The 25,491-nt window shown below is 43.7% G+C and overlaps 4 protein-coding genes across 8 annotated transcripts; 1 reads left to right on the forward strand and 3 right to left on the reverse strand.

The window, feature by feature from the left end:
• Positions 1-502: 502 nt before the first annotated feature.
• Positions 503-6,716, reverse strand: LOC122398802 (F-box/WD repeat-containing protein 9-like). 5 transcript variants are annotated; one of them, XM_043399008.1, is made up of 8 exons: positions 3,910-5,385; positions 3,103-3,711; positions 2,370-2,529; positions 1,922-2,064; positions 1,629-1,858; positions 1,112-1,361; positions 752-1,027; positions 503-684 (listed from the first exon to the last, which is right to left on the reverse strand). In XM_043399008.1, the coding sequence occupies exons 2-8, from the start codon at positions 3,184-3,186 to the stop codon at positions 604-606; spliced, it is 1,224 nt and encodes a 407-aa protein (XP_043254943.1). In that variant the 5' UTR covers positions 3,187-3,711; positions 3,910-5,385; the 3' UTR covers positions 503-603. The 5 variants fall into 5 exon arrangements, 3 of the variants coding, with proteins under 3 accessions (XP_043254943.1, XP_043254944.1, XP_043254945.1); XM_043399009.1 differs by lacking the exon at positions 3,103-3,711; XM_043399010.1 differs by lacking the exons at positions 3,103-3,711; positions 3,910-5,385 and adding an exon at positions 2,171-2,193 and having other exon boundaries at positions 2,370-2,467.
• Positions 6,717-8,004: 1,288 nt separating this feature from the next.
• LOC122398801 (solute carrier family 52, riboflavin transporter, member 3-A) lies at positions 8,005-10,072 on the reverse strand. Its single transcript, XM_043399006.1, has 2 exons — positions 9,217-10,072; positions 8,005-9,096 (listed from the first exon to the last, which is right to left on the reverse strand). Exons 1-2 carry the CDS (start codon positions 9,447-9,449, stop codon positions 8,013-8,015), a joined length of 1,317 nt encoding a protein of 438 aa, XP_043254941.1. The 5' UTR covers positions 9,450-10,072; the 3' UTR covers positions 8,005-8,012.
• Positions 10,073-17,875: 7,803 nt separating this feature from the next.
• On the reverse strand, positions 17,876-19,668 carry LOC122398857. Its single transcript, XM_043399099.1, has 3 exons — positions 19,457-19,668; positions 18,540-19,351; positions 17,876-18,360 (listed from the first exon to the last, which is right to left on the reverse strand). The coding sequence occupies exons 1-3, from the start codon at positions 19,622-19,624 to the stop codon at positions 17,877-17,879; spliced, it is 1,464 nt and encodes a 487-aa protein (XP_043255034.1). The 5' UTR covers positions 19,625-19,668; the 3' UTR covers position 17,876.
• Positions 19,669-21,109: 1,441 nt separating this feature from the next.
• On the forward strand, positions 21,110-24,420 carry LOC122398924 (outer dynein arm-docking complex subunit 4). Its single transcript, XM_043399189.1, has 4 exons — positions 21,110-21,350; positions 22,663-22,941; positions 23,651-24,077; positions 24,141-24,420. Exons 1-4 carry the CDS (start codon positions 21,110-21,112, stop codon positions 24,418-24,420), a joined length of 1,227 nt encoding a protein of 408 aa, XP_043255124.1.
• Positions 24,421-25,491: the final 1,071 nt, after the last annotated feature.

Below are 25,491 nucleotides of genomic sequence, written 5' to 3' on the forward strand. Positions count from 1 at the left end.
CGAACAGTTGGCCCTGCTCGCATTGCGCAGAGTATATTTTCGAATTTAACGGTACTTCGTACAATCTCACGTGAGATTACTATCGCTTTCTCTTAATATCCACCTACTAATTAGCAGTACAGCTTGTGGATAATAATGAAAAGAAAAATTCTCCCGGTCTTCGACGAACGTTCGGTCTGATATTTTGATCGACTAATTCGCGAAATTAAATGTACGAATAAAATTACGATTTATATGTACGAAACGAATCGATAACTTTTATGGACTTACATTTTAATCGAAATTGTTGAAGCGGTCGGGAAAATCTGAAAAAATTCAAACAACGCTTTAAAAATATTTAGCAAACGAGCATGTAATATGTAATATTCCTACTTCCAAAATAATATGGTATTATACATTTATTATTTATTTGTCACAAACTGAAAATGAGCAACGCGTTACAGCGGAGTAATTAGTTAACAGCATAATTAGGAAAGCGTTTATTAAACATTTGTGTATAATATATTCGTAACTCTTATTTGATAATTCTCTTTATTAAAATTTGTATAGTATATAGTATATAAAAGCGAAATGATTGTAAAAATCTTTAAATTATCGACATTTTTATGTACATCGCATCCTCGCCCTATAAACTTCAATCCCATCCGTACCAGAAATAGCAAGGACGTCGTTCGAATAATCAATCTGCAAAACGAAATTAAACCCTGTATGAATGTATCTAGCGTAAATCAATGTTACGCTGGACACTTACGCTAGCTACTTCACCGAAACGCGTCTGTAGAGTGACGATATGTTGCGGAGGATCAGTAGGGCTGGATATTCGAACTGTTTCATCGGTCGAACTTGTTATCAAATATCCTGGTCCCACATGAACACCGCTAATACCTTTCTTATGACCGGTACTATAACATTTAACCAGTTCGAAACCTTTTTTTGGATCCAAGACATGCAACTTTGCGCTACAATCTCCAACATAAACCATATCTCTTCGCATACACATGCTCATGGGGAACGATTCTTGTGAGATCTGGAATATATTCGCACGGAACAATTAAAACGATAGCATATTTTTTTTTCTCTCTCTCTCTTTACAAAAAGTTCACTCTCTTACAGTAACATTTTTCATAAGTCTTCCTGCCCTTTGATCCCATATAGCGACAGTTCTATCTTCGCTGGCAGATAAAATAAAATTAGAACTCATCGACAATCTAATAACGGCTCTTTTATGCGGTTGAAACTTTACGATAGGATTGCAGCCCAATCTCGTGTCAAATACCAATACGGTTCTACAAAACGAACCCGTGGCAAAAAGGGGCAACTCTGGACACGACGCAACACACAACAGAGCACCGGAAACAATCCTAGAAGATATTTAACGCGTACATAAAATACTGCAAGCTCTTAGAGCGATAAAACATTTTGCAGTCATTTCTGGCAGAGCGAGAGAAAGCATGCAAAATTACTAAGCTGTTTCTCTGCATCGTTTCTTTTTTTTTTTCTCGAAAAACCTTAAAGTAACATTTTAATTTTATTAAATAACTATTGCTTAATGATAAAAATTCATGCCTTCCTCGCTCGGCCTTCCCACACCGCGAGCAACGAAAATGACCATTTTGGTTTTCATGTACATCTCATAAGTTTTGAAGAGGGCAAGCTCGGTGTTTGTAAGGGTCCATGCTTTAACAGTTTGATCCCAGCTGCAACTGTAAACTGTATTGTCGATCGCTGTTAAATCCCAAATCCATCCGTCGTGAGCAAAATCTATACTTTGAATTGATTCTTGATTATTTTCCTCCGTAGGAAGCTTCCACAACATTAAGGATCGATCTCTTGCTCCGGATATACAAATCTGTCCGCCCTAATTTAACGCACGATATTAATTTATCGGGCATTAAAAGATACGACGAGACACATTACCCACCTCCATTAATAGCAGGCCATCGATGGTACTGTACTGTACACTACCAAGTGACATCCTATCCATGGACTCCACGTCCTTCCATATAGAAGATTGTCTTTCCAACGCGACGCACGATAATTTCCAAAACAGTTCATCATCTTCATCTTAACGAAAATATTTCCATGAATGAACAAAATACAAACAGAATTGTTAGCAAATGTTATTAAAGAATACATTCCAAATAGAAAGTTAAATGTGACATTACGTAACTATTCATGGAAGTGTTTTTATTCCTGTTAATTAAATTAAATAATTAATAGGGTGAAAATTAGGTCTTGTGAAAAGTAAACTCGGTACATGGAACACGTGAAATACAACTAACTATCATGTACATTAAATAGATGGTGTTTTATTTATTTACAGAATGATTGGTCATGCAAGGCGCAAGGTGCTATCAATTTGAGCTAACCAGGTGGCAAAACTGGGTAATCCGTATTTGGCCAAATATGATTAATTCTCACTTTCCACATCGAGTTATCGTTTAAAATCTCATGGAACTGTTTACATACTAAACTCAACCCATGTACTAATGTAGATGCATCTAGGAAGGAACAGATATGAAAAAATATCTGAAATACAATAATAAAATTGCATTAGAATTATTTAATGTTAAAATGCATCGGTTAAATCTGTTCTACGAAAGAAACGTTTTAAAAACGTGCATTCGTCGCAACGGAATCGTATTTTTAAATGCATTGTGCGTAATAGGCATCTAAAAATGGCGGCTGACCACTGACGTTTCGATGAAATTTCTGGGATGTTTTACTTGTTTTTTTAATAGTATACGTTTCAGGTCATCGCTAACAGAGTTTATTCAACTTCATACTTTTACTTCGAAAATATCTCCATGTCTATCATTCACGGTAACATTATCGAAATGAACTTATTGACAGGTATTTAAATGGCAGTTGTTCCAACGTTTGTAAACACTAAATATAGCAAGGGTTTCATTTAACGATCAGTGCATTGTGGTAATCGAACAAATTTACAAACATTAACGACAACTGTTACACGGTGAAAGTTATTCAAACAAGCGTGAAAATTAGACACTTCGAGTATTACAAATCTTCAAGTATTGTTTTACTGATGGAATTTCTATACATATATCTATGCAAGTACTGTCAAAATTTACGTATACAAACCTCGACTGGAAGATCCAACAAGGATAATCGAGAATTCGTTTTATTATGCTCGGTTTCTGCGCTCCTTTGTTCGTCATCGCACATTTTAATTTAAAATAGCCAGTACCGAACGTCACAGTTTTAAACAATATCATTCGACTGACTCTCAAACCTTTGGTGATTCACCGTACAATGAAAATGATTAAAAGTAACGGGTGTTTTTTACTGACATTATTTACCGTTTTGGTCCTCGTGCTCGTTACAGCCTTGCACGAGCGCGCATGACTCACAATGTCACAATAACCAACTCCCAAGTCAGGGCTGGCAACCAGGAATGAATGAAACTTTAAATAGAAGCTTAGATGCCCATTAATTCTACATATTTGAAGGAAATACATCAAACGTGTTTTGGTTCAACACACGTTTCGAAACACTACCTGTTACTATTTCAACTTTATCGTAGCTCATCGATCCAATGAACGCAATATTGTTTATTAAATACATTTTAATACATTTGCGTATTTGACAGTTGAATGAAATATGCTAAATATTGTTTATACGGTCGGAATCGATTTTCGAAACAATAGAATACGAATTCTAATCTTTGAAGGAACAGATATGAAGAAATATCTGAAATATAATAATAAAATTGTGTTAAAATTTTTTTACGTTCTTGTAGAAAATGAATAAACTAACAACCACTAACAATACAGCCCTGAGCATAGATAAAACCGACCAATGAACTATTCTTAGAAGTCACATGGTTTTGTTTACAGTTTTCTCGTTTTTCTATGCGTTATTTCACTAATGGGAATTATAAATACGAACCTCGACGGGAAGATCCAACAGGGTAAATCGAGAATTCGTTTTCTTTTTACCAATTTGCGTGCAACATTGTTCGTCGTCGCACATTTTGATTTACGAATAATCGCTACCGAATGTTGCGATTTTAAACAATATTATTCTCAAACCTTCTCACAATTCGGCGATAGAATGTAGAATAAGTAAAAGTAACAAGTGTTGTTTCACTAACGTTGTTTATTACTTTAATCCTTGTACTCGGTCTTAGTGCGACTAATAGGTCGCCATTTTCACGCATGCGTATTCGATAACGACGACGTCTTAATCTGTGTTGCAACAAAATTAAATCGATTTTATTTACGTTTACGAGTAACAAATAATACTTTTGCATTCGTAAATCCACTTTGAGCAATGTACGAATTCATTTTTGTAAAAAATACGCGGCTATCGGATGATTCAATTCGATTAATTTCGTGATAAAATTTTATCATAAAGGAATAACTGCAGCGTGGTCTAAATAAACTATAAATCGTTTAATTAAAGCACAGATCACTTTATAACATTGTTTCAAATTTACAAAATATCGCGTACGTTTTACATTTCTTAAACAAGTTTCCCCCGCTGATATAACGTTTATTAAAAATTTCATGGTTAACGGAAAATATTAATTTTTCGAAACTCTTATATATTTATTTGGAATGATATCACGCTTCGCGTAGAGTTCACAATAATTGATCTTATAACGGACAGACAACTGTAGGATATCATATTCCATTATGAAGAAATAATGATTCAAAATATGTAACAAGCGTATCTTAAGTACATACATTTTATTGGAAGGCAGTACTTAAGATAAAGCAAGATAGTAATCATAATGGGATGGCATAACATTATCTTCAAATACTTTTTTTTATCATGTTTGATTGCCACACTAAGTTCCCGCGTGAATTCGCGGTTTTTTGGATGCCATTCGCCTATGTAATTTAACAGAACGATTTACTGCGTTTGGATGCACTATTCCGTGTTCGTGTTCGTGTTCGTCTTTGTGTTTTCAATTCTGTTTTCGATAAATCTGTCAAATCGTTTTCATAATATTTAACAAATCGGATAAGTAAAATCTTTATCCATAAACGAGCGAAAAATCACGCGTTACCCAGCTTCGATCGACAAGGCAGTCAATATATTATAAATAATTTCATAACATTCACTCAGCATTTTTGTTTGTTTGTGTATTACTGTGTGCTCGTAAATTCACACATACGTGTACGGCTACAAAAATATCTACGCGCATAAAATATATATGTCCATCTCTGTTATTTCTTTTATTCGACAATTGTTTGATAATTTGTTATCGTTGCATTTTTTTACACAAACAAACGAATCAAACGCGGGATTCATTCGGAGCATTATATCAATCATCAGTTCTCGTACCAAAGACAATATAAAAGTACACGTATTCTTGGCTTCACGTTTGAACGTTTATAAGCGCGCAAAGATGTCGTATTTACAATATTGATCATTTTTTTCAAGCACAACTATCATAGACATTAAAATAGCTTGTAAAGTTAATAACTACGAATGAAAATATTGCACCACTTGCAGAACCTATTTGCATAACAGCACCCACATTAAAGAGTATCTTGGGAAGCATTGTACTTCTAAATATCGACACAATGGATAATTTCAAATAAGAAATAAATCCTATCAGGCTTGTCCACGACATGACAACTAAAAAAACACCAAGCTTGGTGTCTTGCAGTGGTGGAGTAGGAGACATTAATGCTAAATACGTGACGTAACTTCCAATTGACAAACATACTACAGTTAAATAATTGACAAATTTTATGTTTGATATTATGTACCGGTATGCTAATAAACATACAAATGGATTTGCAAATTGAGCAAATGTAACCGATAGTTTGAACGCTATGTTTCCATATGGTAAGCAAGAGTAAGATTGTATGCTGGGAAAGAAACCATTACTAAAAAAGCAACAGAGAGCAAGTAACATAAACAGATAATATCGCATTTGTTTTGTTAAGTCTTTGCTATTTCGTTTTAACGAAGAATGTTTCACATTTTCTACATCATCTGTACAATCTACTTTAGCTATACAATCGACAGGCTTATTAAAACTTTTTACATTCCGCACGAACGACGAATATTCCAAAATAACGAATGCAGTTAGAGATAAGAATAAAATAATACAAATAAAAAGAAAATAATCGCTCGGAGAGAATTTCAAATCTAATTTAAAGGAATTTGTTGTATGATTTTTATCAGTTGCGCACTCTGTATTGTCTCCGACTCCTTGTATCAGAGCAACTATACTTGGTAATACACCACTTAATCCTTCACCTATGAAAAACGATACCAAATAATTTTTGTTAAAATTGCGAAGGTATGGCATAAATAATACGGAACTGAAACATCCTACCAGGGCATTGAAAAATGTTAAAATAAATAATACCATGCTATACTCTGTCCCGTTAATAACAGTTCTTTCCGAATAGAAAAACGTTAAAAGTCCCATTGCAAAAGTTCCTGAAAATAGCAAACACAATATCCACCAAGATTCGTTTATCTTGCATCGAAGGTATTGTAAAATCATATAAAGCAGAGGTCCAATATTAGCAGCCTGTATTACTAATACTAGATAAACTGGCAAAGTCCAGCCTTCCGGAGAGGTATTGATAAGTACTGGTACTTGTACGTATATTCCATTGATACCGGTCCAAGTAGATATACCAAATACAGTTATAAGAAGATGTAGAGCGATTCTATCTTTTCTCTTGCATCTATTCAAATCTTGCGAAACATTACTCATTTTGTCATTTTTTTTAAATGAAAAATCACAATTTGGATTTATTGCTGAATAACAATAACAAAAGTTAAAAGATTACGACACTATAACACTTCGATGGCCGTGAGGCGAACCGCGAGCTCTAGAAGTAATTCGTCCGATTTTACTCTCAAAATACGTTATTACGTGTGTTGGATTACACAACTATAAGGCCAATTGAATGTAATCGAATCCCCAAAAAATTGTCTGGAACGAGCGACTCATCCCACATGACCATCCACGTCACAAAATTTAAATAAATATTTTTGCACTGCGTAAACTTACACAACTTGTTACAATTTATATTCCCACCTAATATTTTTGTTAGGTTTCTGCTATTAATAGCATCACTTTATATTATGTTTATTATATACAACGGTTTATAAAAGTACAAGATTGTTCGTTGAGATTCTACAGTATTTAGTACACCTCTGCTAAAGAAACCGACGCGTTGAAATTATATGGTTTCTACATCTTAGACTCTTGCTTAGTCAGAATAATAAAATTTATCAGATAATGTACAAAGTTGATAATTTCTAAATCCTTAAATTGACTAAGTGGCAGCTATATTCTGTATGAAATACGATTTAATACTTTGGTTCTTAAAACGAATCCATGCATTTGAAAAAGCATTACATAATTGCAACGGAACTGATGATTGTATAGCACTTATAGGCACTGACATTTTCCATGTTTATTGTAGATAGATAAACGTACTACAATGAACGACATGGTAAAATTACACCCTCCTTCAATTCAGAGTTTTGAAAATGCAATTGACTGAAATGTATAATATTTTTGTGCCTCAATATATAAAGCTGCTCTTTAAGTACATTCATTTATCTAAGTCAAGTCCGAGTTCTTTGAAATATGTATACAAAATTTAAGTAAAAATGCATTATACGTAACTTACTTGAGTCGAGCAAAATATATGTTTTTATGTTATACTTGATTTTTATAGATTCGCGTTATCTTTTTCCCTGATTTATCACGGTATAAGTTATTTTAATACTAGTAATGTACGTGTACCTTTAATTACAATATATAATCCGGCTTTATAATGAAAATAAATTTATCAAAACTAAATTGATTCCTATTTGTGTCAATCACTAGCAGGGATCAGTCTTGGCTGTGCAAGCCTAAATCCCATAACTTTTCTTTGTACAGTAGTCATTACCGACAGGAACTAAGAAATATATTAATATTTTACCCTTTCAACTAATTGTTATAGTATTAAAATTTTCATATATTTTTTAGTAATTGGGCTATTTCTATTCTGTATAAAATGTCAATGTTTTGTAGACAATGAACACGGAGAGTAAGAATGAAACAGCTTTGCATGATTAACTAAAACGAATGTGACTATTGCTCCGATCAATGACCCAACTTGAGTTGCAACCCCAGTATAATATAGACCTCGGCCAGGATCGGGCCTAAACAACGTCGTGATGCATAATTTTATAAACCCTATTAGACCGCTAATTAGTATCCAAGATAAAACTACTAACAATTCGCCTATCCAGGTGTTTTGTAAAGGTGGTGTAGGTGATCTAGCAGCTAAAACGCAAACGAAACTAGAGAGCACCATAAGGACTCCGAGCAGCACACTGAGAAGACTTACTTTTGGCATTTTAATAACAAAACCTAAACACATTGCCAATGGACCAGCCATCGACGATAGAGTAACAGTTAAATGATATGCAACATTCCCATATGGTAAACAAGAATACGATTGGAGACTTGGTAATGTACCATTACCTAAGAAACAAACAATTGCCATCATAACTAATAAATATGAATACACTTGTTTAGACATTGTCCAACCAGAGCTAGTTTTGTAACTTGGTGGTGCTCTTGTGTCTGTTGGCAATGCCTCCATACTATCCGGATGTTTCACAAGTTCTCCAACAGCGATGGATAAATTGTTCAATCCCAAGAAAGACAAATAAGACAGGAACAATAAGACACCGATGAAAATAAAGAATGTTTGACACGAAAATCTGGGCTCTGGATAGTGAAGCTTTAATTCTACTTCGCTCGATCCAGGCTGAGTAACATTCAAACATTCCGGATTACCACCAACCCCTTGGATCAATGCCACTATGCTCGGCACAAATCCGCTGAGCCCTTCTCCTACAAGATACGACACTAAATAAATTTCTCTATAGTTCCTCATGTAGGGCATGAATAGAACCGAACTTGTACATCCGACCGTGGCTGTTATGAACATCAGGGACAAAAGAGCAGTAGAGTGCTCGTTGCCGAATACTATCGAAGTTTCGTGGTATAAAAAAGCTAATATAAATGTAGCCAACGATGCTGCTGCTAGAAGCGCGTACGTAATGTATTTATCGCACGCCCATGCACTGTATCTGAAATAGAAAATACTTACATAATTGCAGATTATAAAGATATTAACAATTGTACTACAGATGTTCGTTATCTACATCAATAAATATAGCACAAGCTGGTATAGTTTACGACATACTTACTTTATGTACATTGTGTAAAGTATTGGTCCCAAGTTGGCAAATTGTACTAGCATAACCATATGGGCTGGAAGACTCCATCCTTCCGGAGAAACATTTACCAGAAGGGGCAGTTGAACGTAGATACCATTTACACCAACCCACGCACCAAGGCCAAACATCAGTGCAAGCAGATCGACTATTAACCTTCTGTTACTTAATCGTTGACTTAACATTTTCGTCCTCTTGTCATTCATCAATAGTGATTCTACGTAGGTCGGTCGACCTTCGTAAATATGTTCCCGTTCTCTCGCCGTTGTTCGTTTCTGTGTACGAAAAATTTTAGGCTTTTTCTATTCGAAGACACGTAACTGTATAGGCAAGCACAGGCGCGTGAAAAATCTTTCTTTTCCTATATTCGGTATTTCCTAACTGTCTTACGCAACGACCGCGCCAGTTAAGAACATGTGTCAGTCGCAGGAAAAGGAAAAAAAAAACAATCTCCTCGATGCGGTCAGCAGTCTCGACCGTTTTTAATACTGTTTCGGTGTCGCGACAAGGAACGGGTCGTCGATGTTTCTTCTTTCACGTAAATGCTTCTTCACGCTCGTCTTTCAGTCTAGAAGCGATTTTTTTAGCCGTTTAACACCGTTCCAACATAGCTTTCTTTCTTCTCCACGCGGACAACATAACCTATCGCCGAGAAAAGTCACAGGCCGTGACGAGACAGGACTCGATCTGTTTAACGAATCCGCGTGTAGAACTGCGAGGTTCGCGACTGCGTGCACCAAATTGCCAGGAAATACCCTGGCAATAACGTTATAAAACTCGGGCACGGTAATCGACACGCAAATCAATCAACGGTCGTAGCACGACTGTCGTTTTCGATGATTAACTATCGCGCGAGTGCGCTTCATAGTTATCGATTTATTTTGTCAAGGTTATCGATACAATTCTTAGCATACAATGTACATGTATATGTATATATAAATTCATCGAAACATCATTTTAACGAGGTCTATTACTCCGCGACCATTTCGTTTTAATACTTTTCAACGTGGAACTAATTTAATTTCATTCGTGACCAATTGCTTTTACTTGACATCTACGGACGTACGGTGGAAGGTCGATTATTTGAATCAATAGGGGGACAAACTCGTTTCGACAATCGATATAAAAAAATAAATTAATAACTTTTTAGTTGTGGGGCTATTCTGACTATTCAAAGGATAATGAGATTCTTATAACGTACTATGTTTAATATTCAATGACTGCTATACGTTCGTAAACTTTACTTACCTACAAGCTACAGCAAAGATTCTTTGCGTGATCGTAAGATAACCTCCATTCTCACCGATTGGGGTGGTGATTATGAATTTTATCTCTTTCGTCCAAAAAAAAACTCATATCGTTGCTCAGGCGGAGACTTAAGAGTCTAATGGCGGGGATTTCTGGAATGGGATTAAGTCCTGGTTACTCTCGGTAACATACGATCTCTGCAAAGCACGCGAGGTATCGGTTTGCTTATACGCAGAGGGGGTGGGGGGCAGGTAATAAGAAATAAGAACCACCGTCGGTTTGAATATAGCAAGAATTTTATAAAAGACGAGGCAGACTCACAGATGGTTTAAGTACATTAGTTATATATACCCTCAAAACTTGTTGAGAAACGTGTGACGGGTTGCGTTCGCATTTCTGAATAAATCACACGGATGAAAAAAGGGTTTGTTTGCGTAGAGGTGCGTTTACATCGTGCGTAAAAAGTACGAACATACATCAATCGAAAAAGAGTCGTCACGAGGGTTAGAAGCTGAAAAAGGAAACGCTCGACTGCCTCTGGACGTCGCGCCATTATCGTCGACGAACGTAATCGTGCTCGACACGTTGTTCTCTCGTTATTCAATTCCAACAACACGTTGGCCGTTGGCATAATCGCGCGCAAATGCAGATAATCCGTCATTCGTCAGCGTTCGAAAGCGTCGAAACGTGTCGAGACTCGGCGATAAAATGACGCGCGATACCCGCCGTTTGACCATTTGACACTGTTTGGCATCGCGAGAGAGGAAGTCGGGCCAAGATAAGAAACAACGTGACGTCTCCCTGGACGAAAGGGACACGAAAAATATACGATAAAATTACTGCGAGAAAAATTATTTCGAGTAGTAAATCGCGTCGCGGCCGACCGTTCCGTGAACTATCGTGGGCGGCCATCGCCGCGTAAATGACTAGTGAATCTTTATTGTTTCATGGTGTCGTCGTCTGTCAGCGCGCACGACGTTCGTTTCTCGAACGTCCGGATGGATCGATCGCGACGTCTCGATCGTTTATCATCGTTCGCCGCGCGTCGGGTCCACCGGGAATATTAAAAAAACCGATTCGAAACGAAGCAAAAAAACAAAGGAAATCTTTTCGCCGATAACCTTGGACGATTATCTTCGTGACCGGGAATTCATAAGCCGTAATAAAATCTCTGATTAATCGATATTGTTTTCAAGCCGGGCACAAAAGATTCCGAGTATGCAGAATGCAACGAGGAAAAGGTCAGGACGTTTTTGTCGGTCCCAAACGATGTTTCCACTTTGCGATATGAATTCTGTAGGGCTTCGATGAATATATGTCCTCCATATTTCACGTATCGTTTTTAGGAAAAAAACCGATAACCTGGAGCCCGTGCACGATATTAGCGTTCGCCCTCCTGGAAACAGTTACAGACGCGGAATATCGATGGACAAAAATTAATTATGCTACGGCGGGGTGGGGGATAGCAATATCGGTGCTGGAGAGGCCACCGCCCGATACTTAGAAACTCGAACAAAAGCACTCAGCGTCCTCGTTCGTCCGGTCTGGGACTTTGAAAAATCGATTCTTTTTTCCCTTTGCCACGGACACTACCGACAAACCGATCGTCGAAATTCGAAAAATTGCCAAAGTTACAGTAAGTTTGACCGTAATGGAGTTTTGGTAGTGTGGCGTCATCTCCCGTACTCGCCACCAGAGGGGTGTCGTTCTCTCGCAAGCGCTCGACCGATCCCCTCCGTTCCTATACATATAATACAACTCCTCGACCGACTACCGTCTTTCCCCGTGTTTAAACAAAAACGACTACCGTTTCTTCGATCGCGAATAAATACTCCAAGTACTTTTCCAAGCGTAAATTTCCATTCTCGGGACCAGTCTCGTCGCGAGAAAGTTTTAAACGTCTGTATCTATCCGTGGATGATCCCCAAGCTAGGCTAATGGGTATTTTATATGGCAGCCGAGACTTTCGACTCCGAAAGTCCGGAGGAACCGACATCGACACGCGATGAATAATTCAATACGAACGGCAACAAAAGTTCTCGAAAGCTACGGGCCACCGGGCGCTTTCGAATCTGTCCCCATCGATCCCGGACTCTCGTCAGCGTTCTCCTATCGGTGATCAATTTTCACCACAAGGTCAATTGACGTCTCGATCGGAGTGACGCAAGCGAACCGGGATCACGGAACGATTCTCGTTGCCAAACAGAGAGCAGAGTGTGATCGTGATTCAGCAAGAATACACAGATATTAAGAGATAAGTACCCTACGTTTGGCGTATGTACAGGGTGGCCAAGAAGCCCGGGGCCCGGGGCCCGACGGAAATTTTAAATAAACCGGCGAACTTTGACCGTAGCTGGTTCGTGTATCCGCGTTCCTCGACGACGATGCCCGCGCTCCGGCCCTCGTGAGAGTGAATTTAATTGACTGAAGTGCCGAACCGAATCGCGAGCACGGGGATCTTGAATCTACGACCTCGTTAACGCCGACAACACGTGGAAGATAAGATCGTCGAGTGGTTTATGAATTTATCGCCGGGGTCCTGCTCTGCTTTTCCCTCGAAGCTCGAGTGGCCCCTTGGACCGTTGAATTATACTTGGAAATTCGGGTTATTGGGCGCTTCGAGTGCCACGAAGGCGTCCAAACACGTCCCCGGGCGCGTTCGATGGAAGCTGCGATATTTAGACCTTTGCCGCTTCCATCGGTACCGAAGAAACCTTCTTTGGAACCCGAGGAATTTTTATTTCGCGTCCCCAGGACCCCTAGGATCGGCACCTTCCAGGTGTCGCGCGACATCGAACGGATCGAATCCGGAAGCGGAATCGCGGGGGAGGTATCGCGCTGACAGACGTTAAGGTGTTGTTCACCCCGATCGGATTAGGTGCGATTGTCAGAGCTGCTGTCACGCCTGTCGCGAGCGTTTCGATAGAAAATTCTGGTTTGAGAACCGTGAAACAGTTTAGTATAGACTGACAAAAAGGGTTACGAGGAGACTTCCGGGCGACAGTTTACCCGTCGGCCTCTCGAAGCGGAGGGTGCCAGTGGCGATAAAATCGAGCTCTCGACACGGTACGCTCATTTACAGTTCGCTTCGTTCGCGAGCACGATCGATAAAATCTGACAAATTACACAACGATATAATGACATTAGATACAATCGGTTCTTCGTCGTCGATCGATCGATCTCGGGCCAACGCCATCGGCGTGGACACGACTTTAGTCTTCGGTGGACGCATCGACGTATACATGACCGCATATAGGATAAGAAATGTTTTAATCGAGGAGAGACCAGCTTTCCGACCCTGTCAGGCTCGCCTCGCCGCGATAGTCGATCGGTTACACCATTCTCTACGGTTCGTTCGCGATCGGGACGGTTCACGGTACGTTGAAATCGTTTGTAGAAATTTATACAAGCTCGTGGATAGAAACTTAAACCGTTTTAGAATTTTACAGGACGCGAAAGGGGACTGAAGGACTGTGACGTTCGAAGCTTTCGAATTTGATGGCGATCGAGTACCGGCGAGGCAGCCGTTGCATCACGGAAACTCGTATATCCGCTACACCATTGGCGTAGGAACATCCGTCGAGGATCGTACGATCGATTTCACCATTTTTCGTTCGTTTCTTTATCTTCATCTCTGGATTCCGGGGGCCACGACTCGAACGAACGTTGCTCCGCGGCCCTTTGTCAACAGGGAATCGGAGGGGGAGGTGGGGGGAACGTAATCTTGCCGGCGATATGAGCGCGGCGGGCCGCCATATTAAAATGGAAATAAGACCTCGTCGTGTCTTCGTTCCCGCTATCCCGGGAATCGAATAAATTTCCCGGCGACTCCGGCCGGAGAATTTTCCCGGGCGATTATTTGTCAGTTTTATCGCGCGGTACAGGTTATGTTTGCTCACGTGCTTCTTATCGTAATGCTCGACCTACTGGGCCGCTGTTTAAGAATGTCGTTAGCGGGAACGTGACGACTTGTAAATTTTCATCTTTTTTTTTTTACCTTTCGCGATTAGAATATCGCCGCGGTAATAAGTCGACGAGCATATTAAGCCCGGAATTATGGATGAAGTTACGCGCGGTAGATAGCGGTTTGCTTATCAGAAATTGTAATTACCCCGGGTCTTCGAACAACCAGCAAACTTAGGAAAATGGCGACCCGTTCGATCGGTTCGAGTCATCGAGAGGGACCTCGATCGGTACGATCCTCGTTGATAATCCTTCTAATCTTTGCACATACATATACATATATATATATATATAGGCACAACTCTCGTAATATCTTCTTTCATAAATCTTCAACAGTTTTAAGTACAGTTATATTCAAAGTATACAGACTCTGCTACTTCAGAGGAGGGATACAACTTTCATGCGATCGTATCGTGTTCCGCGATATGGCGAGCCGGCGGATTTAAAAGCACCGACGGAAAGCAACCGACGAGCCTTATCCGAGGAACGATTAACTTCCGATAGTAAACTTATCGGGTGACAAATCCGGCGGATATTTCGAAACCGAGCGAAAATTAAATTGGAAACTCTGAACTTGTAAATAGAAGGGCGACGGTGAAAGTATACTCATGGCCAACGGAATTTCCACGTGAAACGAATCCACTCGAAAAAGCAAATAAATTGTTAATACCCCGTGGACCCGATTGTTTGATAATGTCCTATCGAGCGTTTTAATATTTTAATAAAAAGAAAAGAAGGGGAGCAAGTTGGGATACGAATGGGGGGGAAATTAGAGGCGTTGCAAACGACGATTAATGGGCCAAGATGGCGGATGGCGGAGGAGGCTTCCGTGGACGGTCGTTGGCTTTTTCGCCAGTGCTTTTAAATGCGCTGTCGCCGGATCAGATGGGTTTCGTGTGCACAGGTGCGGGTGAATCACCTGCGGGCACACGTGCGCTGGCACACGACGATTCATGGTGGTCTATTAAACGCGTACGCGGTGTGGACTGACGCCTTATCGATCGTTGGCTAACGATGCGGCGGACGTGGAGCATCGACGTGCACGTATCGCTCGCAGCTTCGATTACGCAACGGATGCTCGACTACGGGATCGATTTTACAAACGATCGATCCCCTAAATCGATTCCTGGTACACGATCTCGATACCCATCGATATTCTTTGAACGTTCGTGTCTTCGTTTCGTTCGACCGTTTCGTGGGTCGCGTCCTTGCCTCGTTCCGACGAAATGAAGTGTTAATTGGCGCGCTTCCGTCGGACGAACGAATCGAAGAGGGGGGGCAAAAAAAAGAATATCGACGGGCTGTCCGTTCGGTAATCGGATAGCGAGACTAAAGTTAACATCGAAACGTCGATCCCGGAATGCTCGACGGGACGGGACGAGCAGGAAATTAGGTGACAAACGCGCGACCCAAAGGTTCTAGCGCAATATCGTCCGAGACCCGGCACGTATATACTCTGTGGTACAAATATACCCTCTGATACAGTCGTAAATTATCGTCTGGGAACCGTGCTTGAAACATTTAAACATAAGTTCCACACAGTGGTACGATAAAAATTAAACTCACATGTCCGATCTGTCTCGTTTCGCTTAACAAACAGATACTGCCTCACCGTGCACCATTAATCTCTAAAACAAAATATATCGTGTAAGAAAGTGTAAGTTGACCATGAAACGACTTCTTTCGTTCGATGGAACGAGTAAAACGGGGTTCGACGATCGAACCGCTGATCGTTCGCATTGTATTTACCCTGGTCTTTTTGGCCGCCATCTTGGATGGCAATGGTCGGTGCCGAACATCGACGCCTGCGCACATCCGACATCCGGTGCGGTCTAGCAACGATCCCGGTTCCCCTACTTTCGGTTTATGTAACATCGACTGCACTCTAAACTCTGTTTTTCATATTTTTTTTCTTTTTCTTTTTTTTCTTGTTTTCTTTATATATTTTCGTTTTAGGTGTGTACGTGCTACGATAATTAACGTTGTTACGAGTTTGGTGGCGACTACGCCGCACGGATCCTTTATTATCAAAGAAGTCGCAGACGATAGGTGAAAAAAGTCTTTAGAGGAAAATAGGTTTTTTGTTTGTTTTGTTTTTCTTCTTTTTTTTTTTTTAGTAAATTGACAAGTAGATAGAATCGTGTCGGTGTACATACGTGTGTAGAATCGTAATCGAGGGGGCGAACGAGGCTGTTCGGGTTCCCGTCGATTCCCCATCTTGGTTCCTACCGTGTACGTGTGCGTGTGTGTGTGTGTGTGTACGGTATGTATCTCTCTGTGTTGGTACGTCGCTCGACCGGTGTTCAAATCGATTATTAATAACGTCAAAGCCGTCTTTTGGTTCCTCCATTCGCGACGGGCAGAGTTTCTTGCTTCGGAGCTGTCTTCGGAACTGGACAAGATACATCGCGAGCCTCTTCATCCTTGGTCTCGGTTTCTCGGACTCCGTCGACAAAAAAAAACACCCTCCCCCTCCCAAAAAAAGAAAAAACAAACCTCAAAAATAAAAGCGTACGAATGTAATCGATCGACCGTCTCCGTGCGCGAAACCTTCCGAGACTGTGCGATCCATCATCGTTCCCCTCGCGCCATCTTGTTGTCCGGCGTTCCTCCGGTGTATTGTCGAGATCGTCCGTAATCTGATCGCGAGCTTGTGCTAGCGTTCGCGGAAGGAGCGTTGTGCCCTTTCTACTCCCAGACTCTGTTCGCGTGGAACCTTATCGTAACGTGGTCGCGTGCGTCTTCCGGGTACTCCGTCGATCAAACCGTCTCGAGCCAGGGCGTCGGAGGGCGGGCCCCTGGGTCCGCGAGAACACAAACGAGTCGACGGTGGTTTTCTTCGCCGACTCAACGTTCGAAACTCTCTCTCTCTCTCCACATCACAAAAATACGTCACTGTTATCCGGTACCCGGTTCGAATCCCGTATCGTACCAGTCCACTGGTCCGCGATTGCGCTCCTTCAAAGAGGCTCTCCCCGTCTGGTGGCCATCTTGGCAGCCCTGGAAGCCAAAGCGCCCAATGAGCACACGAGACCCGTCAGGGTCTCCCAGAAAGTGGTCCTACGTCTTTTGTGCGCTGCCTGACCGACGTACCCCAAATAATAGCCGGCGTAACGGTCGTTTCCGCGTTCCGAGGCGCTGTCCGACCTCCCGACGCTGGACCTGGCCGACTTCGGTTGCTGCACGATACTCCGACGGTGCTCCTGTTGCTGGGAATGATCATCCAAGCTCTGCCTGGGCGAACCGTCGCCGAACCTTTGCTGCGGCTCCGTCTCGTACAGGTGTTGCTGTAGCTGAACGTTGCTCAGCCGTCGGTCCATCATCCTCACCAGGTTCTGGTGGACGCGGTGATCGTTCTCCTGCAAGATTGGCAATTGCCGTCTGGAACCGGCGGCCGGCGACTCGTTCATCTGTTCCACTTGTCAGGCATATTCGGTGTCCGTGGACGCGGACCTCTCCAGGTGCGCCTGATGGCCACCGTGAAGCTGCTGGTTCTCGTTCTGCTGTTGCTGTTGCTGTTGCTGTTGCTGCGCTTGGGCGTACGCCAGGCTCTTCTGGTAGCTGAACAGCTGCCTCTCCAGGGTGTTGTTCTCACCCTGGAGCGTGGCTATCTCGCGTCTCATTTGCTGATTGTGTATACGGCACACGTCGTCGTACTTGTGATAGGTGGCTTGGAACAGCAGGTGGCTCTCGTTCCACTCCAGCCGGACCCTCAGCTGACCTTTGTCCGTCAGGTACGGGCACTGGTTGTTCTTTATCTCGTTCGTGTCCAGCTCCGTCTCCATTATGATGCCCTCGTCCGTCGATTCCTGGGCGTAGTACCGGCTGAACGGGGCGCCCGGCAAACCGATCACCGTGGTGCCCGACTCCTCCTCTTTGAGCAGGTACGCCGACCAGCTCACGTACCTGGTCCAATTATTACATTCGTTAACCCTTTATCTAAACAACTAACAGAAAGAGAAGGAAAGGAGTGTGCATATAGGAACGAAGGGTTCGATCGAGTACTTGCGAGAGTGACAAGAGCGTAGCCCTCTGGCAGCGAGCGCGGGAAGCGTCACCGCGGGGTTTAATCCTAAGCAACGAACCTCAAATGATTCCGTGGGACGTTGTGGATATCCTTGTAGACCAAGTGAAGCCTGACGGTGTCCGAGTGGAGGTCGGCGCGAATGGTCCAGGCCTGTTTGTCACGATCGTAGCAAGGCGTGGCGGCCAGGACGGCCGGACCACGGGCTTGGACCGCCACCTCGCAGATAATTCTCGCCTCTACCATCTCAAAAGACAGCCGAACCACCCCTTTGTGCGCGACCTCCGACCACCTGACGTGAGTGTGCCAACCGGAGCAGCGTCCCTCCGCGTCCGAGATGTCATCCATCGGGCCCGCATGGATCCTACGCTCGCCCTCGCCCAGCACCACGATGTATTTCACGCTGCACCGATGGTCGAACCCCGTCAGCCTCATCAGGTAGACGCTGATGCCGCTGTCGTGTCCCCGGTACCCCTTCCACTCCTTGCTCCCGTACGGATAGATCACCAGGTTCCAGTCGAACCCGCAAAACGTGAAGTAATCCGTCTCCAGCTTGTTGGGCTTGGACTGCCCGGTGGGGAACGTGCTGCTCGGCATCTTAAGCTCCGTCATGAAGACGGTCCTCACGTTCGACATCGCCAGTTCCAGCTGAAACTCGTCGTTCGTGTCGGTGAAGTTTCGATAGTAGAGGTCCGACACCGGGATGTAGTTTCGGTTCCCTTGGGCCGGCGCCTCGTAGGTGAACTTTACACGTTTCCCCGAGAACCTTTCGTTCCTCGAAAAGTGTTCCCTGTTCAGCAGGGTGAACGTGAAGTCCACGTAGACCCGCAGATTCCTCGACGCGCTCCGCCATACCAAGTACGCGCCCAGCACCTTTCAACACAGACAGTATCTTTCATCTTTGGACGTTTGGTTTTATCGAAGGCTAAGAAGAACGAGAAATAAAGTTTCCAGGGGTTCGGGGACCGTTTCGATCACCTTGTTTCCTTGCGAAAACGCGACGGACCATCGTTGGAAGCCGCAGACGAGCTCCTTGCTGGTAACGTCTCTTTCGGGGTCGCGTACCACGCTCCTGGTCACGACGAACGAGAAGACCCGCGTGCAACTGCTGTCAGGCACCCGCACGAATCTGTAGAGCAGAGCCATCACAGCATCTCGAGGGCACAGCTAAATCGATGTGTCCGCGATCCCCCGACCCTGTAACAGAAAACCATAACTGTAAATTAGTCCCACTGATTAAAAACAATGATATGCTCTCTTGGACGATATTTCTCAGAATTCGATTTATGTGTCCGAATTTTTTCAGACCGTTTCTCAAGTCGGTTTTCCTTTTTCAAGCGCTCGTTTTAAAGGGAAAGGTTCACAGAAGCGCCTAATATTTTTTACTCTGGCATAAAATTCAAGTTTCATTCATAAATCGCCAACTATAAAGTAGTAGTGCTTGGACTACATTTCTTACGGGGCAGCTTACACGTTTTATTTTTTTCCTAACGTTCCTGAAGTCGGTTTTCCTTTTTCAAGCGCTCGTTTTAAAGGGGAAAGTTCACAGAATTGCCTAATATTTTTTACTCTGGCATAAAATTCAAGTTTCATTCATAAGTCGCCAACTATAAAGTAGTAGTGCTTGGACTACATTTCTTACGGGGCAGCTTACACGTTTTATTTTTTTTCTAACGTTCCTGAAGTCGGTTTTCCTTTTTCAAGCGCTCGTTCTAAAGGGAAAGGTTCACAGAAGCGCCTAATATTTTTTACTCCGGCATAAAATTCAAGTTTCATTCGTGAGTCACCAACTATAATGTTAGCTTTAACGAAGGAGTGCTTGGATTATATCTCTTATGACATCTTCGGCGATGCAGAATCGGTAGGTCCGGTTCGAACGTTTCGGGAAAAAGTTTCGAAAACGACAGGACCCTCCGTCACCGCGGCGGAAAAGGACAAAGTACCAGCCACGAATCCACTTCGGTAGTTTCGATGTAATCCCTCGCTGTACGTGACAATTAATGCCACAGAGAGCTTTACATGTACTGTGCAGTATTTTACAGTCGAAAGCGGATTACGATAGGTCTCGACGTGCGCTCAAAGGAACTCCAGACGGGAGAGCACGCGAATCTCAAAATGTACTCCCAGAACCGGTTCCAAGAATCAACGACTATTAAACGCATCGCTGAAATCAATTGCAATCAATCGTATCTTATTTTACGAGTCGTATTATTAATAAATATAATACACGTTTCCCAAAATTGACCAACTTTGCGTAGATACTTCTCAGACCACCGATAAACCAACTCTGTTTCGCGAATGTAGTTACAAGGCGTGAGGTTCGAATCGAGAAATCGGCTGTCACGATTCGATAAACCGCTGGTCCCGGTTATCTTCGTCCGAAAACGTAAAAAAAAAAAGAAAAAGGTGGGGTTTCGCAAAGATGTGAGCGCGAAACGATCCCGTCCCGAGACCGCGGTGCAAAATTCATGAGTGAAGGGGAGCCTTTGATCTCCACGACGGTGGCTTTCAGTCTCGTGAATTATATATATCGTTCACTCGGATAGGTTAGCCGACTCGAAATTCGCGGAGATCGACCGAGGGGTCAAATTTTCCGAATAATTCCGCCTCCCCTGGGCAACACTCGCCACGATGGCGATGCTGAAGCAGAAGGAGGCTCCAGAATTCTTCAGGGACTGGATCGTTTATCGGGAATGGGCCCGCAAGTTAGCCACCCAGGAGAACTACCCCGTCGCGGAGCACTATTTCGAGAAAGCGATCCAGCAATGCCCTCACGACGATCTGAGGACCTACCTAGGCCTCGGTAAAACCCAGCTCAATTACGCGAGGTACGCCAGGGCGATCAAGACCATCGAGAAATGCATATCTATAGGTTAGAACGACATTATTCACTCCGTTGAAATATTTTATTTCAAGCTTTGTTCCAAGGAAACTTGTGCAATCCACAAGATTCCATTTTTTCTCCAACGTTCCTGAAGTCGATTCACCTTTCGAAGACAGCCATTTTGTAGGGGAAAGTCCAAGGAATCGCATAATATTTTTTACTTCAGCATAAAATTAAAGTTTCATTCATGAGTCGCTAACTATAAAATAGTAGTGCCTTGAACTACATTTCTTACAGGACAGCTTCCACGTTTTATTTTTTTTCTAGCGTTCCTGAAGTCGGTTTTCCTTTTCCAAGCGCTCGTTTTAAAGGGGAAGGTTCACAGAATCGCCTAATATTTTTTACTCCGGCATAAAATTCAAGATTCATTCATGAGTCACTAACTATAAAACAGTAGTGCTTGGACTACATTTCTTACAGGACAGCTTACACGTTTTATTTTTTTTCTAACGTTCCTGAAGTCGGTTTTCCTTTTCCAAGCGCTCGTTTTAAAGGGGAAGGTTCACAGAATCGCCTAATATTTTTTACTCCTGCATAAAATTAAAAGTTTAATTCGTGAGTCATCGACTATAACGTTCGCTCGATCCAATAGCGCTCGGACAACATTTCCCGCAGTCCACCTTGCGAGTTCGAATTTTTCCCCACGGTTCTCGAGGTCGTAATTTCCTCTTAAAATATGCATTTTGCAGGATAAGGTCCAAGGGATTGCGCAATATTTTGTAAGCTAACGCGGAGCGAAAGTTTCGTTCGCGGAGCGCGAAGAATAAGGACCGAAAGCGGTCCCTGTATGTCAGGACTTAAAGAGTACTTAGGCAGCGTGAGATAACGTGCAATTCGCGAAAGTCCGGCGGGGCAAATTTCCTACTTCCGCTGTAACCCAGGAAGCGGACGGCGTCGGATTTGTTCTAACGGTGTCGTGGAGCGGGGAGCAGTTTAAAATAATTTATGCGACGAAGCAACTTTAAAGGGGACCGCGCCGGCCCCGGGGCGAGTTTTCACGGTGCTTCGATGCAATTACTTAGCTTGCTTTTCCTTGAGATTATACTTACTTTGCACGCACGACAATGATTTCCTGCAAACTAGCTATAATTAATTAATTAAAAATTTTATCCCGAACAAACTTTGTTTTCTATGCTCGTTAAAACTTGATTCTTTCTCCCACGGACTTGTTGAACTTTAATATTTTATTGGACGGAGGCTCGTTAATGATTTCATCCGTGACTATATCTTCCCCAATCGTAACCAGCTATGTTTATTTAAAGGTAAAAGTTTATTTCAAGGGAGCGCTATCGATTTTCAGACGCAACCTACTCGAAAGTGAAGCAGAAGCAGCTGCAGACCCTTTTCCAAGTCGGAGAGTTCGAGTATAGTTTGGTTCACGCCCACATGGGCTTCCAGAAACGTCGAACTGTCGCCCTGCAGCATGGAATAATCCAAGGCAACGAGACCATCCACGACTGCGTCGGTAGGAACACCTCGCCCAAAGCCCTTCTGCTTCTCTCGCCCTGGATAAAACACCTCGAGGAACACCGGAAACTGATGTTCGAGAAGCTCGAAGAGGAGGTGGACGAACTCGAAGGCAAGGGAACGAAATCAGTTCGACCAAACGAATTTTCCAAAACTTGAATACGTTACTCGTCCCTTCGCACGCTATAATTAATTCCGACAACAAAAGCCCCGTCGAATCGTTCTCCGCGCGCCTCTTCAAAACCGGAAGCGCGAAATCCTATTACACCGTTCGTTGTGCTCGCGAGCGACGGTCTCCAGCGTTTCGGAAAAAGAGAATACGGGGCTGGATAATATTTATTATCGTCCTGTACGCACAATGCCCCCCGGGGGAGCAACGTAACGGGATTGCAATCCGCTGCACCGGCAAGTTAAACTGTTCAACGAACGGTATTAAGTTGTAACGAGCCTTTTTTTTTTTCTCCTCTCCCATCCGGTGGCGGGAAGTAATTTTCGTAACCGGGACGTCGAGTTACAGTCCAATTAGTCCGCGGAAAGTTCCAGCGACGGAACAAGTCCGCGCTAACTTGATTTTCCGCGGGACCGTGTTTACGGGGGAATTAAAGTCACTAAATCAGAAAGTTAAGTCGACGGTTGGAAATTAGTCGAGCGTCCCGGTGACCCGTCTTCGTCCATTCGCGGCGCCACTTGCCGCGCTCGCCGTCAGAGGGCCACGCGAGCTCTTGTCTATCTCGCAAGCGCTCGACCCGCGACGGGTCCACGATCTTTCTCGCTTCCTTTTTTGTTTTTGCAAATCTCATCAAAGAGAATCAATTTACCAGGCATAGAGCAGGAGCAGTCCAAGTTCAAAGTGAACGACCCTGAAATGAAAGCCGAGACAGAGTTCAAAAGGTTCCAGCGCCTCATAGCGAAGATATACCTGGGCTACCTGGCCAACGACAAGGACTTTCTGGAAACGCTCACGGAACGGCCGGAGATCCTGGAGTCCCCGAACAGGGCGACCACCGAGGAGCTGCATGTACTGGCGGCGAAGAACTACAGGAGGGCCATACGCAGACAGAACATCCTCCGAATGAGACGACCCCTTTACGTGACTCTCTTCGAACGAATGGCCATACCGGAGGGCCATCGAGCGATGATCGAGGCCGAGAAGCAAATGCGCAGAAACCTCATCGTCATCGAAGCGGACTTCATATTGCGTCGTCTGCACGACGTGAGGACGAGCAAGGATTACATCACGTTCTTCAGGTGGGTTTCGCTTTGCAGTTCCTCCGATCGATTCCAAAAGAAAAACTCCCGAGGCGTTTCCAGAATGGTGGACCATGTCAAGGACAAGTTCGACTCGTACTCCCTTAAGATGTTCCCGCTGCGGCAGAAGTGTCTGGACGCGGTGTACAACATGGTGGCGTGGGCGTACATCGACGTCCGCGATCTGACTCATCTGCGGACCAGGGAGCAGAAGACGACGTATTTGAAACACCACATGGGTATACGCGTGGCCGAATTGCCACGCGACACGGACATCGCCTGGGTGCGCTTGAACCAAGGAAAAGACACGCTCAGGGTTTTTCGAAGGTATCGTTTGCAATAACGTTCACCTCGTTTCGCCAAAGCTACTTACGGACTCGAGTCACAGCCGTTTCAGCAGCAACGCGGAAAAAGCACAGAGAGCCCGGATAATTTATGTTGTGCAAAGCCCGTCCGCGGTAAATTTATGCGAAACAAAGCCGTGGAATTGGGTCGGGAGTTTCGGACGCCATAATTCAAGCATTACGTTTTATCCAGTTTGTTTGTCGCTGTCCGCGTTCGCGGAACAGTCCCGCGAAGTATCTTCCGCCGCGAGCACTTGTTCCGGTCTGAAACTGACGCGCGGTTAAAATCAAAATCGATTTCCTCCGTCCGGGTGGCCCGAGGCTGCCCTGATCAAACTAAATTGCAGTCGTAAGCGAGCCTCGGCTCCCACGGCCGTAGTCTCTCCCCAGGAAGTCTGGGAACTACGACAAAATATGACCCGAAAGCTCGCGGAGAGCGTAAATAAAATCGATCGTCACCAACGTCAGGCGTTTAGCAATGGCGTCGGAGCCCCTGGAGCTCGCCTGGCTCTTCCACGAGCTCTGCAAGCACCTGATCGACATTAGGCGCTACGACCTGGCCAGATTCTACGGGAAAAAGGCCAGCGACATGGGCGAGCAGGCGGGCAGCGAGCAGTGGATCCTGAACGCCCATCATCTCTTCATGAGGATCGAGATCAACCAGAACTATCGCAACGAGGCGAAGGAGTCGGCCCTGTTGGCTCTCACCAGCTCCAAGAAACTCGGCCTGGACTTCCTGGTGGACTTCTACACGCGGATCGTGGACATAATCGACGAGATGGACATAGAGAAGATGCTGGTGTTCGACGCAATCGCCGAGAGACAGCAGCTGATCCTCGATCTGATGCCGAAGGACACGAAGACCAAGGTGGACTTCCTTTGGAGGAGCATGGACGCGGTGCCAGCCAGGAGGAGGATGTCCGTGATGCCTGGCTGCAAACCGGTCGACAAGAAATTCAAGCTGCCTTGCAAGAGGATGACCATTCTCCCGAGTCCACGGAAGGACCCGGAAGTGGAGGCCAGGAAGGCTCTGCTGAAGCACTACGATTCTTCCATGGAGAGGCCAGGCT

This window comes from Colletes gigas, unplaced genomic scaffold (assembly GCF_013123115.1).
Source record: "Colletes gigas isolate AHSC1104 unplaced genomic scaffold, ASM1312311v1 Colletes_gigas_Sc00012, whole genome shotgun sequence".
Lineage (NCBI taxonomy): Eukaryota > Metazoa > Arthropoda > Insecta > Hymenoptera > Colletidae > Colletes > Colletes gigas.

What these genes read in the sequence shown, in the direction of transcription:
- LOC122398802 (XM_043399009.1), bottom strand. Translation starts at nt 3,993, where the DNA reads ATGTGCGACGACGAACAATGTTGCACGCAAATTGGTAAAAAGAAAACG. An exon ending in TGTTGGATCTTCCCGTCGAG is followed by an intron (nt 2,530 to 3,909) that starts GTTCGTATTTAT and finishes ATTGTATTTCAG; the next exon opens with ATATTTTTTCATATCTGTTC. An exon ending in CTCTTCAAAACTTATGAGAT is followed by an intron (nt 1,362 to 1,628) that starts GTACATGAAAAC and finishes AATATCTTCTAG; the next exon opens with GATTGTTTCCGGTGCTCTGT.
- LOC122398857 (XM_043399099.1), bottom strand. Translation starts at nt 19,624, where the DNA reads ATGGCTCTGCTCTACAGATTCGTGCGGGTGCCTGACAGCAGTTGCACG. An exon ending in CGTTTTCGCAAGGAAACAAG is followed by an intron (nt 19,352 to 19,456) that starts GTGATCGAAACG and finishes CTGTGTTGAAAG; the next exon opens with GTGCTGGGCGCGTACTTGGT. An exon ending in GTCCCACGGAATCATTTGAG is followed by an intron (nt 18,361 to 18,539) that starts GTTCGTTGCTTA and finishes TAATTGGACCAG; the next exon opens with GTACGTGAGCTGGTCGGCGT.
- LOC122398801 (XM_043399006.1), bottom strand. Translation starts at nt 9,449, where the DNA reads ATGAATGACAAGAGGACGAAAATGTTAAGTCAACGATTAAGTAACAGA. An exon ending in CTTTACACAATGTACATAAA is followed by an intron (nt 9,097 to 9,216) that starts GTAAGTATGTCG and finishes TTTCTATTTCAG; the next exon opens with ATACAGTGCATGGGCGTGCG.
- LOC122398924 (XM_043399189.1), top strand. Translation starts at nt 21,110, where the DNA reads ATGGCGATGCTGAAGCAGAAGGAGGCTCCAGAATTCTTCAGGGACTGG. An exon ending in GGAGGTGGACGAACTCGAAG is followed by an intron (nt 22,942 to 23,650) that starts GCAAGGGAACGA and finishes TCAATTTACCAG; the next exon opens with GCATAGAGCAGGAGCAGTCC. An exon ending in GATTACATCACGTTCTTCAG is followed by an intron (nt 24,078 to 24,140) that starts GTGGGTTTCGCT and finishes AGGCGTTTCCAG; the next exon opens with AATGGTGGACCATGTCAAGG.